General features: G+C 31.0%; 1 protein-coding gene and 1 long non-coding RNA gene across 2 annotated transcripts; one reads left to right on the top strand and one right to left on the bottom strand.

Annotated features, from left to right (window-relative positions):
- Positions 1 to 710: 710 nt before the first annotated feature.
- LOC106303404 (membrane protein of ER body-like protein) lies at positions 711 to 4,027 on the bottom strand. Its single transcript, XM_013739682.1, has 7 exons — positions 3,633 to 4,027; positions 2,655 to 3,173; positions 2,441 to 2,557; positions 1,912 to 2,067; positions 1,601 to 1,813; positions 1,450 to 1,511; positions 711 to 1,205 (listed from the first exon to the last, which is right to left on the bottom strand). The coding sequence occupies exons 1-7, from the start codon at positions 3,946 to 3,948 to the stop codon at positions 711 to 713; spliced, it is 1,878 nt and encodes a 625-aa protein (XP_013595136.1). The 5' UTR covers positions 3,949 to 4,027.
- Positions 4,028 to 8,193: 4,166 nt separating this feature from the next.
- LOC106305408 lies at positions 8,194 to 8,775 on the top strand. Its single transcript, XR_001262980.1, has 2 exons — positions 8,194 to 8,364; positions 8,447 to 8,775. It is a non-coding gene; the product is annotated as an uncharacterized LOC106305408 (long non-coding RNA).
- The last annotated feature ends 6,207 nt before the right edge of the window (positions 8,776 to 14,982 follow it).

Raw genomic sequence — 14,982 nt, 5'->3', positions numbered from 1 at the left:
GTTTATTCCAGGATCTATTGATATGAAATGATTATTAAAAATTCTATAAATTAATATTCGATAAATTAGAAAATTATATAATGTTATTTTATTAACTAGATACTAAAATTTTATAAAAATATAGCAATCTACAATCATGTTTCGACAACGTGGTCAATTTTTTTGAAGAGGGTTCTAGGAGTTCACAATTGATTACTATCTTCAGTTAGAAAATTTTAAGTAAAATCGTTTGCTTAAGTAGTAAAAATTTATAGAGATTTATATTTTATTAGTTGTTCTACGTCGATCTAGTTATTGGTTCAGACAATTTTTATACTAATTTGAGTAATATATAGTCTCTCTTGATGTAAAAAAATACTTAAAAAGTATGGAATGTTTTACTCGCTCACATGAACCAAGTGATGTTGAGACTGGAAAAGGGATCAGATTATACATTTTCTAGTCTAGTTTTCATCTTATCTCTAATTTTTTTTCTTACAAATCAAATGTATTGATATCATAAAAAATCTGGAAGATACAAAATCAATTCGAATACAGCCACCATTTATTGTTTTGTGTTTCCTACACTTGGAAACAACTTCACACTCATAAAGAGAGAATTGGCATAAGTGAAAAAACACACAAAAGTTTAACGAAGGCTCACAAAGAGCAGAGTGAAAGAAAAAAAGGTAGCACCACGAAGAATCTTTCCCGGAGACAAGCTTCTGTGATCAGTACGAAGATGAGTATCCAAAGCCACCAGCCTTTCTCCCCATAAGTGAAAGCATCATCTCTCCCACCGGAGTTTCAGACCCATCAGACCATCCGTACTTCTCAAGCAACTGATTCACAACGTTACCAACCACGTACGTAATCCCCGACACAGACACAGCAGTTGTCGCATAGTACAAAACGCTCTTCAGGTGGTTGCCTCTCGGGTTACTCACGTGAGCTTTGGCTAGAGCGAGGAAGGTGATACATATCAGAGATGCACCGAAAACTGATGCGACTTTGTAGTCTTTGTTGTGTGTTTCTCTGAATGAGAAGTAGTAGACTACAGGAGGGAGCAGTCCGGTGATTATGAAGGATAAGATTGCGATTGTTGCGTGAAGCATGAAGTGTTCTCTTCGTCCTAGGAGTCGCTTGTACTGACTTTCTTCTTCACCGTTAGTCTGGCTATCCTGTGTTGTTTCTCTGATGGGTTCCTCCTTTTTGAGTTCATGGAGCTGCAAAAGAAGTTTCTTGAGATTGTGGGTTCATGCATAACTCAAGCCGGTCCAGAGCATAGGCAAAGGAACTTTAGGACATCACGGTTTTATTCGACAATTTTGTTGTATGTAGGGGAAAAAGTTATATGAAGAATAAGAGCACAAATTTTAATTCGAGGCCTGGGAGGACAAGATTTAAAATATGAAAAAGAAAAAAAATGTCAGACCAACAAGTATTAGGAAAGATCAAGCGTTTACTCACATTATTAATAATGAGAATAAGCCCGCTAAACAAGTTTGCAAGCCCAAGTACCAAAATGTTCACTGCAACCACAACGGTATACATAAGAGTATTAGTGTGTGTTGTGATTCAAAGTGGAAGTGGAGTGCTATAAGGCTGAGGGGGTACTTACATGTTGAAGCACCAGAACCAGCGGCAGATGAGATAACACCGAGGCTTGTGATTGCTTCTGTTAAACCTCCATATACGATACTTTTCAGGATCTCCGGTTTACGTCCTTCAACAACTTGGGGAAGTAACCGTTCCTCTAGAGTCTCTTCATCGATAGGATTATCTGAGAGGGGTGGAATATCAATTCGATGACGTGGTTCTGTGTCAACTACACCTAACCAGAAGCGTAAAGTTAGCAAGGTATGAATGAGGATGACAGCAAAGTAGTTAACAACTTAAACTTAAAAGAAAAGACGAGAGAATTAAGATTACCTGTTACATTGGTCTGACCAATATCTGGCGTTCTAGTGTCTGGTCTTTCAGAAGATTTTGGGATCGGGGTGAGACGTCCTTCGCCTGTCGAGTTGTTCTTGTGTTCAACAGGCGCTCCATCATTGAGACCTTCGCTTGGATCATATAACTTTGACTCTGCGATTATATCAAGAAAAGAATCGTGGAGCTTTTGCAAGTCAAATATAATAAATTAATAATTATATAAACTTAGAAATATATTATTACTAGGTTATACATACAAAATATGTGAAACTTTCCAAAAAAAAAAGAAGCGCGATAGCTATTTCCAAAAATATGGTAGTAAAGTCTTAAATATTAGTTTTATCATCAAAGTTTGATTATTAAGATTAATTCTTTTAAATGTTGGATTTCTTAATTAAAAAAGGAGAGACACTGCATAATTGCAATATTAGTTTTACTTGACACGAAGTTTTGAAGTACTTATAGGAATTGAATGTATTACTCACTCTTACACATGAACCGAGTGATAAAGGGACCAAAAAAATACCTTGGTGAACATCTGGTTCTTTTTCCTTATTAAATCCAAACACTCCACGGAGACAGTTGAAATCGCCTGGAGCTTCCTGTAGAGGCTTTGGCTGAATGCTAAGTCCCCCCTCGACACCTTAAAGCAAAACGGTTCTAAATTTATAGAAATGGATCGGATCTAATATTTCAGTGATCAGAATAACAAAGTAATTGTTAGAATCTAATTAAGGTACCTGTGCGTTTAAATGTGCTGAAGCAGGACAAGCACTTGTAGATAAAGGATTGTTCAAGTTCAGGTATAGCGCTATTACCATCACCCGAAGATGGCGGATTGTCTTGCGAACGAAGAATACCACTAGTCCCGATATGCCCTGTCGCAGGCACACTGTCCGCCACATTAGAGATCTTCTCCTTTCTTTTCTTGGGGGCAACCTTTTTCTTGAGGAGGACCCTTTTCTTGAGGACAACCACTTTGGTGATGCAATTCTTGCATTTTGGACATAATAGATCAGGTGTCTTTTGGTTCTCCAGCAGTTCCTTTGCCTTGTAATCTTTAACATCTTCGATGTCCACTTCCTCCTCCTCTATCACCTCCACCTCTTCAGGGATATCACCGTCTTGTACTTCATCGATCTGATCACGTGATCCTTTCTTGTCCTCAGAATATGAACCCTTTTCAAATTCTGTCACCTTTTTCTCCCCGTTCAAGTGGTCAACAGTTTGGGACTCATGATCATCAGATGACTCCGAACCTAACATAAGAAGATCAAAAAGAATTAACCACAATCTCAGTTATACATGATGTCATCTTCAACCAAGCAACACAATGTCAACCAATCACCACAAGTCAACTAATATCAACATGAGAGGAAATAGCTAATCTCTTTATAAGAAAAGTTGTTGGTCAAAGAAGCCCTATAACACAGGACTGACCTTTGGTCTCAGAACATATAAAAGATTCATCTCTGTAGGTCCAATCACAGTGTCGACATTTCCAAATTCCTTCATTCACAAGCAACAAATCATGACAACTGACTTCTCATCACCACCAGCAGTAACGTATCGTTAAATCTTTCCTAAACAAGTAACTATCCAAAGGCTAGTTATAGCCTACTAGGTTTGAATCATGTCCGCATGCAAAATAAGGGAACATAACCAAACAAGACAGCTCAAAACATGAAATATAATAGAAGGCTTTAGTTACCACCAACCTTGGTCTACGTCCAAGTAAACGTTGCCATTGTTCAGGTCTTCGTGCTCACCGTAAAATCCGATTTCTTTCTCCGCCGACTCATAGACCTCCAGACTCTCTAACGTGACACGCTCTCCATCACCAGAAAAGCTAGAAGATGAGCTTGTGTTGGTAGTGGTGATAGTACTGCTATTTGCACTATCGGGTCCCTTTTCATGAGCCAACGACGACGTTTTTCTCTCCAACCCGAAAACCTGGTCGTCCTCTTCCATTGCTACATCCTGGTGGTGCTTCTCTGTCCCGGTGGTGAGCTCCATGACTTCGGCGAATGCCATCAAAAGAGGACAAGGTGGAAGACAGAAAGGGCCAAAAGAAAATAAAAAGGAGAACAAAAGAGAGACTGAGATCTAGGGAAGTCTCTGTCTCTTCTTCAGTTCAAAATGTACTTGATAAGATGATGTGTCTTCTGCTTATATAGCATCATATCGAATTATTGATTATACCATGATGATGAAGTGTTTTGACTTTGCCGCCTATCAGCACGTTTCTACATGATAATATTTTAAACAATAAAACAACCAAAACTATGGAACTTTAATTAACTAACAAAAAACTGCTGTTTAAATAATATATATACAAATACTTTGTGGGATTTTACAAAAAAAAAAAAAAAATTAGCAAAACAGTAGCCTTATTTTACATATTTATTACTGAATTTAGATTGTAATTAAATTTAAGTTTTGAATGTTTTTAAGTATGCTCATAAATATCAGTTGCAATTTTCATTGAAGTTAACGGAATTATAAACTATTTTGATACTGTCATCATAGTATTTAGTTATTTACACCATAGCTTAATCCTCCGAACAATAATTTAGTTGAGCTAACAGAAATAAAAATTAGTTGAAGATTTTGCCACCTTCTTTTAAGGGATTTAGATCATTATTAGTGGGTATTCCAATTTGTCTTTTTAAATATGAACGCAGCCAATTATATTAATTTTTAGAATTTTAAACTGCAAATACATGATTATATTAATATTTTTCTTAAAGATATTTATTTTATTTTTTTAGAAATTTATACCAAGACATATAAATAAGAAAACTTAGTGAAGACTTTTTCATATTTAAATATTTACTAATAAATTATTAGTTTTATTTACATTTATATACAATATAGAAATATTAATTTATAATAAAAGGATAAATATTATTATAGTTTTATGTTAAAAGCTAAATAATTATCACATTGGTCACATCACATGGATGACAGAAGAACATCGTCACCGAGATGACGAAAGAGATGGAGAGACCGGACTCATTTCACGTTGAAGTCCCAACTCAATGAATCTTTTTTTTATTTTCGATTAGACGAGGAGACTTTTTATTTTGCCGGCAACAGACTCCTATCAAGATCAAACACAGCTCATAATAACACGAAATAAACAATCAAACATGGAAAAATATGACAAATACTAAGGCTTCGAATAGGAAAAGCGGATCTAGCGTTGCGTATCCAGCGGATCAAATAGATCAAATGAAACAAGAGTAGATCGAGCGGATCTAGCGGTACAAGAGTGGATCGAGCAGATCTAGCGGTCCGAAACATATGTATGAATGGTGAAAGTGGATAAAAAGTAGTTCAAAATACTGTATATATTTAAAATAATTTATATTATTATTTAATTTATAATTCAAAGTATTTATTTTAAAAATAAGTTATATAAATTTTATTCAAAATATAATACAAATTATTTTAAACACACACACATATATATATATATATAGATTGAGCTGTGAAATGAAATTTATGTCTAACTTTGAAAGAATTAAAAATAATTATGTTTTTGATAAAGTAATATAATTAGAGTGGGCTTTTGGATACCCATTTAGATTCGGTTCTGTCTACTCGGATTTCAAATTTCCAAGTTAGAGATTAAATTTCATTCGTATATTAATAAATTTCTGTTTGGATATTTCCGGGTTTCAATTTAGGTTTGGGTACCATCTAAATTATTCAAAAGTTTGTCGTGTACATAGATTTTAGAATTAAAAATAAAAGCATAAAATTAGAATAAAATTTTGAATATGAATATTTAATAAGTTCTTATTTTGTTTAAGACTGGTTTTTTCTGACACTTATATGACTGGAACTAGTTTAAATTTAAATTTGCAATTTTACATATTAAAAAAAAAGAATTTTTAATTATACAGGAGAATCTTGGCCCTACCGAAGTGGGTCCAGACTAGCTATATGTTAGCAGTCTACGATAAATCGGTCCACGTGTCGGTTCTCCGTCTTTAGTGAACCGACATATAAATTTTTTAAATCAAATAAATAAAATATCATAGAAAATAATTTAATTGACTTAATATAAAACATAAAATTATGTAATAGATTTAGCTTATATAACAAAATTCATACACAACTAGAATTTTATAATATTTTAGAATATAAATAAAACAAAAAATAGACAGACCGCACAAAACACTTCAAATGAGGAGTGTTTATACTGTTCCTAGCGGATCTTCATATTTGCTCTTTAAATTGGACTGCTTGTGGATCAAAAGTTTATATTATTATTTTGATAGTTGTACGCACACATTTATTTTGTTTTGGTGAATGGCAATTTGGGAGTGGATGCTCCACACAAGCAGGCGAACCACTTTTTGTTCAGCTTCCCATTCATAACTTAACTGGACATACGATACAATATTGCTTGTTTAGAGCAATATTATTAGGGGTTTCTTGCTCCTAAGTTCTTAAAATACATGTATGTGTATAAGAAATTTTCGGTTGGGTTTTCCATAAAGCTTAAAACCCCGTAATTACATACGCATATATAATATATACATATACATACATGTATTTTAAGAACTTAGGAACAAGAAATTCCTAATAATGTTGTTTTTACAGCCTAGTACTTGTTTTCGTTATAATAATAAGAAAGTCGCATCTTACAATAAAATACTCCGTGTAAACATTCTGAAATAATTTGGCGTGCAACACGTTTGCTGACGTATTACAATCATCACATCCGTATTTATTTAGCATATTGTCCGATCTGTATCGACGAAAGTTAGATCCAATTTTCCATATATTACTAAAATAATTTATGAGAATAAGCTAAAAGGTATTCTTAGAGCTCCTCCAACGCAGGATCTTATACAATAAAACAGACTTGCCTCTCCCCTCATTAAGCCACGTCATCAGGTAGGAGAAGGTAAATCTCGACACGTGTCAACACCTGGGTTGTTCTGTGTTTTTTTCTTCTTGGTTTTGTTTCTTACGTTGTCGGATATGGAAGTGTGAACTGGGCTTTATAGTATTTGTGCATGAAGCCCAGAGTGGAGCCCAATCTTCTTCACGCTGTCTCAACCCACAAGTGGTTTAGGGTTTTCTCCTAGAGTAACTTACTTGAGCTTGGGGTATAAATATCCCCTTCATTCAGAAATGAAGATTAGAGCTTCGACAACAACCAAATACTCTGTTCAACTTTCCGGTTATTACAATGGCGAATCTCCAAATGTTTCTTGCCGATTTGAGAGGACAATAGCATCCATTTCAATAGCAACTAGCTATCCTCTTGGCTCGATGCCATGATTAGTTAATCGTTATCAAAGGGTTGAATGTGGTTCTGATGTCAGTTTGCACGGATTATCGTCTACGGAGGCAGGAACAACCAGAAAAGGCAAAGAAAATTGAAGGAGGAACAGCTTCCTCGCCATAGATGTGTAAGATCCATCTCGCTTTGCTTTAAATATGTACTCTTTTCTTGAGCTCTTTTTGATCTCATATGTATTATTAGACTCTGAAAACAAGCTCTATAGTAGGTCTTATGGCCTTTGACCATGCTTTTTATGCAATTTCAGGGTAGAGATCGATCAATATTTTTCTTTTGCATGTCAAGTATGTAGCATGAACATATAGTCAAAACTTGGAAATACTTTAGATTCACAATCGTGTTTGGGTAACTTGATTTTTTCTTTTCTATATGTATCAGGAGTGATGATGAGTACGATGAGTATGGTGTATACCAGACTGATATTGATACGAGCTGCTCTCCTCAAGGTAATCAATATTATGGCCAAATGGAATATGAGGAGACGAGCATAGGTGACGGCCCCTGTAAGCATCTTAGTGGCGAAACCCAAGATTGCATATATATACAAGAAAGCTTTGTATTTACCTCTTTTGGGAAGGTAATGAAAGAGAGAATCTGTTTTGTTTTAACCAAAGCAGGTTTCTTCACTTAACTTTTAAGCAAATCATGTTTCTTCAGTGTTCATAGTGGCTGTGACTGTGATTCTTGTTTGAATCTGTTTTATTTCTTCTTTACATCATCAACTCTCAAAGCATTTAACTCTCCAGTTTTGTCTGAATCTGTCCTTTCTTAGTTCACTTTTTTCCAGGAAGGTAAAGACAAAATATTATCTTCACACTCCCATAGCTTCCATAAACGAGATTGGAGTAGCAGAAGCAATAAATATAGTCACATTAATTGCTTTCTTGATAGCTTTTGCTATACTCAGGATTCAACCAATAAACGACATATCCTACTTCCCTAAATGGTATCTCAAGGGCCTAAGAACTAGCTCCATACAAACTGGTGGCTTTGGAAGCAAGTTCATCAACTTGGACTTCATATCCTATGTTTGATTCCTCAACTGGATGCCTGGAGCACTTCAAATGCCAGAACCAGAGCTCGTCAGGTCTCGATTCTGTTGTCTACTTGAGGATCTACGTACTCGGGTACATATATAAATAAAAACCTCACAAATCTCTTCTCTTTTCTCCAAAGCCTTTTACTTGACACCATGGTTTTAACTTGCAGGTTCAAGAATTTTTCCCCATAGCTTGCGTTGCTTTTACAACAATGGTGCATGTTAATTGGAAAAACAAGGGATTGGATGGATTAAAACACTCTAATATAAGCTACAGTGATATTGATAAGCTTTCATTGTCAAATATACCAAATGGATCAGACATGTGAGCTATACATTTCCCAGAGTTTGGTTCTTTTTCTTCTTTGTTCCATTAGTGTAATGGTTATTCATTTTTCTATAGATTTTGGGTGCATCTGTGTATGGCTTATGCAATCACCTTCTGGACATGCTTAATGCTGAAAAGAGAGTATTAGAATATAGCAGGTTTCAGTTTCTTGCAAATGACAAAATGAGACGTAACCAGTTCACTGTAATGACACAATGAATTTTTTTAAAGTAACTATTGAGTTAAGTTTTCTTGATAGATTCAATCTGAAAAATTAGTTCCTTCAACATTATAGGAAATTAACCACTACTAAATGGATCAAAAAATCTATTTTCTTTCAACAAATTATCATTTTGATATTTGTGAACATATATTTTTACTAAAACCAAAAATGAATAGTAAATTTATGTAAAAATAAAATATACGAACCCTGCGCGTAACGCCGGAATACCTCTAGTTTAAAATAATCTTTAATTGTTCAAAAATTAATAAAATAATTATATGGGGCCCGCGTTTTTAGGTTTTTGTGTCATTAAAGTTTCAAATAATCCTTGCTTAAGGATTCATTCTTATGCAATATCGTCACTGTTTATGGGCCTCGAATGATCATTTTTTTTAGCTTAAAAAAAATAAATAACAATAAAAAAATTCTAATTACTATTTCTAAAAATTTGTGCACCGTTGATGATGCCCTTATGTCTTTCTACTTTTCTGAAATCATTAAACGACTCAAATATAAACTTCTACTAAGCTATTGGGTTAACAATTTAAATCCATTTGCATACAAGTTTGTTTCCGTAGTCGTCTCGTGACTTTTAGCGTTAATCGTAACATTTCTCCAGGTTGTAGTTGTGATCAATCACCATCACCATTAGTATATTTTGCATATTTGTAAGTTAGTTATAACAAAAAGTGACGTCGAACAAAAAAAATGTTATCACAATAGTTGGAGACAAAACCAAGTTGCTTTGGTCTAGTGGTATAGGAGCTCCAGCTGGAGTGCCCGCCCCTGGGTTCGAGCCTTGGCCACTGCGGAATTTACATGTGGGCTGCAGCACCCGAGACCGAAGACCGTTACACGGTGAGCCACATGGTGACGTCCTGGCAGCGTCCTTGCTCACTTCGATCTCTAGTCTGGACCATCTCGGTGGGGCCAGGATACTCGGTTAGCAAAAAAAAAAAAAAAAAAAATAGTTGGAGACAAGATATTTGACCAAATCGCCTGGTTCTTTAAATATTAACTTCTCGTATACAATAATAATACCGCCTGGAAAATAATTACCCTGCAACACGCTATGAACGTGGTTGACAGCACAAGCATGTTCAAATTCAAACTAACTAGAGAATTAGATTTAATTAACGTTGCGTAGTTTATACAATGACTTCCATTGGTGACATGTAATATCAGAATTAAGTTATGATAAAAGTTAGAGTAATACTTTCGGATAGCACTAAAAAAAGTTTTTGTCACAAATATAGATTCTAAAGACAAAAATAACAAAAAAAAAAAAACCAAAATATTTCATTAAATAAATAAGTATACATTTATATCCCTAGGGTTAACTAATCCGTTTAGAGTTAAGGGGTGGTTTGGGATTGAGGTTTAAAATTTTATAAAATAAAAAATAAATATTAAAAAATTAAAAATAAAAATTTTAAAAATAGTTTCAAAAAGTATTTTCGAATAACAAAAAAAAAAATTGAAAAAAAAACTAAAAAAAATCGAAAAAAAATTCAAAATTTTTAATTTAAAAAAAAATCGAATTTGAAAACATATAATCTAAAATTATAAATTCTTTTTTATTTTTTTATTTTTTTATTTATTTTTTATTTTTTTATCTTTTTATATATCTAGGGTATTAGAGTATTTTTATCTATTAAATGAAACATTTTGGTCATTTTCCTCTTTTTGGCATATTTTTGTAACCAAAACTTGAAAATTGTCTATTTAGGAGAATTACCCTAAAAGTTATGGTTTGATGTAGTTTGCAGTAAAATATATATGTAAAAACTGTAGATTTATGTGGTAAGTGTGCTGTAAAAATATATGTAATTATTTTATTTACATAACTTCTTTGTAACTTTTTTTATGAAGAAATTGCGGTATGTATTAATTTTAGAAATATAAATAATAATATTAATAGGATTTTTAAAAATTATAAAACTATTTAGAAGAAAATAAAATATATTATGTTATTCAAAACTATATATATATATATATTCCTCCCATATATTTACAAATAATATATGTACGGACACTTTAATTACTAGATAGTATTAACAATAAAACTACATGAAAAATTTTCATTAACTAATTAAGTGAAAAATATAACCATAAATTTTTAACTACAAAACAAAACTAACTTTTAAAATTATAGGCACAATTTTATTAACTAACTAAAGTGAGATTTTAAAAAAAAAATATTTGGCTAACAAGTAAATAGCTATATTAAATTATTTAATATCTATACTATTAAAATAGAAGTCATGAGAGATTTTTTTAAAAAAATAGACCTAATGGACATATTTCTAGAAAGTCATGTTACATTTAATTTCTAATCTTTTTTTTTGAAAAAAATATTAGAAATTAAATGTAACATGACTTTCTAGAAATATCATTTAATTTCTAATCTTATCATTTAAATTTTGGGCCTACAAGAATTTTTTATTGGACTATAAATAATTGGATTTAAACAATAGATGATCCTTTGGATTTAAACAATAAATGATCCATTGGATTTATAGATAGTATAAATTAAATAGATATAATTTAATGTTGTAATACTATACCTCTATATGTTAAATATTTAAATATTTGTGGATGTTAACTATTAAAATTATAAAAAAAAATTTAAATAACTAAAATCATACTATCTAACAATGATTAATCTTTACTACCTTAAACCAATAATTTTTTTTAAACTATATAGTTTATTTTAAAAATTAAACAAAAATTAAATATTTAATTATTTGCTCGATAATATAAATCTATGAAGCAAAAAGTTTATTTTTTTAAAAAAACTTTCTAAATTTGCGAAATGTTACAATATCTTTGAATATGATAATAAAAAAATATTTTACTAATCTTTATATATATAGTTACAATTTTAATAATGAAATAATAATTCAAAAATATATATATAGAAGAAGATACAAATACATGTGAAAGTTTGAAACAATTTATTCAATAAAAAAATTATACCGTAAACTTATTATGTTTTAAAAATTGATAGATACATATATATTATAATATATATCAATTTAGTATTAAAACAAAATATCTAGATAAAAATAAATGAAAACAAAAATTCATACGGTTGTGCGGATCGAGATATATAGTATTGTATTAATTAATACAACTAACCGTACACAAATGTATTATTATGTATTGCAATTTGTTACATTTGTTTAAAACTAAAAAGTGGTCGTGGGGTGGTTAATAGAAAACCCAATAGTTTTTTGAACTCAAATCTTAATACATGAGATGACGTTGATTTGATATTTGAGTTATCGCTTTTACGAAGTATATAATTTAAAATTGTAACTCAACAATAATCAATTATAACTCAAACACAATTTCAAAAATACAAAACTAATTTTTGATCGGTAGCATTTTTGTTTTGTATATCTAACTCAAACTAAATCAATCCTAATGTAAATTTAATTAATAATATTATCTCAGTCATTCGACCGGATGATGAGCTATGATCCATGAGTGTGAACTTGACCTATGAGTTCACATGGATTCATATATATTATACATATTTATGATATGGGCCAGATTCTGATACAGAATCAACAAAGTAAAATAGTAGGAGTTGATAAAATGTAGTCTTAATTTCATTTACACTATGATTCTTTGAATGGGTATGCGAATGTGTGGTAGGGGTTTGGACGTCCTGCGCTTTACACCACAGCTAGGATAAGATCGATGAGTTTATTTATATATATTTGATCATTTTATTTATATATATATACAATATTTTTTGTTGTTATTATATAATTTCTTTCCGATAGATCGGATCAATTTTTATTAATTCATCATGGGTTGATCGGATTGGACATTGAACAAATTATGACATAAAAACCTTATTTTTTCCATCGAACACATTCTTGAAAAAGTAAACAATATTGTTGTCACAGTTGAATTATTTTGAGTTTTATCTTCCATATGACTTTGAAAGCTTTCAAATCAACCATCGAATTGATACATGTCATTTTAATGTTTTTAGTCGTATATCTAAGGAAAACTTACATTTTTGTAATTTAAAGTAGTTTTAAAAAATTTAAAATATAACATATAAGAAAAAATCTAACATATAAGAAAAATATAACATATAAGGTGTCCTCATTTTTGTATTTTAAAGTCGTTTTAAAAAAATTATATAACATATAAGGTTTCCTCATTTTTGTAATTTAAAGTCATTTAAAAAAATTCAAAATATAACATATAAGAAAAAATCTATTTTTTTATTATATGGTTAATGTGATTGTTTATTTTTTTTTAATAATATAAAATTAAACAAAAATGAAAAATGATACAAAAATTGTTATCAAATCTTTATTATTCATAATCATTAATTGTCATATATATGTAAATTATATTAGGTAATTCTGTAGTTTTTATTTAAGAAAAGAATGCACACTTCTTATATTTTAGGTTAATATAATGTTCTCTAGTGGACATTAAACAAATTATGACATAAAAACCTTATTTTTTTCATCGAACACATTCTTGAAAAAAATGAACAGTATTGTTTCCACAGTTAAATTATTTTGACTTTTATCTTCTATATGGTTTTGAAAGCTTCAAATCAACTATCGAATTGATACATGTCATTTTAATGTTTTTAGTCGTGTACTTAAGAAAAACTTACATTTTTGTAATTTAAGTCGTTTTAAAAAAATTCAAAATATAACATATAATAAAATTCTAACATATAAGAAAAATATAACATATAAGGTGTCCTCATTTTTTTTATTTTAAAGTTGTTTAAAAAAAAATATAACATATAAGGTTTCCTTATTTTTGTAATTTAAAGTCATTTTAAAAAATTCAAAATATAACAGATTTTTTTATTATATGGTTAATGTGATTGTTTAATTTTTTTTTGATAATATAAATTTAAACAAAAATGAAGAAGGATGCAAAAATTGTTATCAAATCTTTATTATTCATAATCATTAATTTCCATATATATATAAATCATATTAGGTAATTTCGTAGTTTTTATTTAAGGAAAGAATACACACTTCCTATATTTTAGGTTAATATAATGTTCTCTAGTGTTATATAATTATGGAATAATGTGATACCATTAGATTAAACTATAATTTATATTAGATGCTCTAGAATTCTTTGAAATGAAATTTAGAAGGCATTTAGAGTGTCACATAGAATTTAGAGTTTTTTTTAATTAATACAAAATTAAAGTTTTAATTTTTTAAATGCTTCTCAAATTAATATATAGGGGATAGGCGAACACACTAAGACAGCCATACTTGTTGGCAAGTGTTGATATTGTTTACAAGGTGTATAAGTGACATATAACTTCTCTCTGTAGTATTATAGCAGATTGCGTAATGCTTGTAGCCTCGTACTAGGATAGGAATCAGAGTTTCTTTCCTAATATTAGGTGTGTGTGTGTTAGGTGTTGCTGACTTATTCAACATTTAATAATAGTGTGTTTAAGAAAAACAAAACTTTGGGTCTTCATTTATTATTATCCCTAATACTAATCGACAATATACCTTAATATTAATTGACCTAAGCTAGAAGTGTCATATTTTTGTTCGTTTCTCTTTTTCATTATTTATGACTTGGGAAATATTGTTTACGACTTCTAGTTTCTGTTTGATTTGAGGAATATCAGAGTTGTAGTTATTAAATTACATATATTTTTCAATATGAGTAAAATATCAGATGCTAGAGAAAAGTTTAAAAGTAATCTAGTGATAATTTTTTTGGGGTTAGTGTGTATCCACATCAGTTTTGGGTTTGATTTCTCTGAAATTAAATTATCACTACTTGACATGTCTAGTGATAGACCGTGGTCCACAGATCAGTACATGGAGCCGAACCAGCATGGAGATCAGAACGTTCTGAAGATTTCAACTGAGGTTCATGTTTTTCACCATCCTGCCCGGACACTGTACTGGACTGTCCCACATGCAACCGGATGGGAGCTTTGGCTGGAACCATGGCCAGATGACCGATTTCAACGTACTGAATTTTGTATTCACTGTCCTGTTTCCCATTTCATGAAGAACAGTCGAGACGGAATCACATTCAGACACACCAATCTTGAGATATGTCATCGCTATTCATTTCTGGACAGTACCGCACGAACCGCCCGTACAACCAGATTGGAACTTCAG

The sequence above is a fragment of the Brassica oleracea genome, chromosome C7 (assembly GCF_000695525.1).
Source record: "Brassica oleracea var. oleracea cultivar TO1000 chromosome C7, BOL, whole genome shotgun sequence".
Lineage (NCBI taxonomy): Eukaryota > Viridiplantae > Streptophyta > Magnoliopsida > Brassicales > Brassicaceae > Brassica > Brassica oleracea.
Note: the sequence above shows the minus strand (reverse complement) of the source record. Positions and strands in the feature narration are given on the sequence as shown.

Excerpts from the sequence above, each read along its gene's own strand:
- LOC106303404 (XM_013739682.1), bottom strand. The coding sequence starts at position 3,948 with ATGGCATTCGCCGAAGTCATGGAGCTCACCACCGGGACAGAGAAGCAC. Across the intron at positions 1,814-1,911 it reads TGGTCAGACCAATGTAACAG|GTGTAGTTGACACAGAACCA; the intron begins GTAATCTTAATT and ends GCTTCTGGTTAG. Across the intron at positions 1,512-1,600 it reads TGGTTCTGGTGCTTCAACAT|TGAACATTTTGGTACTTGGG; the intron begins GTAAGTACCCCC and ends TTGTGGTTGCAG.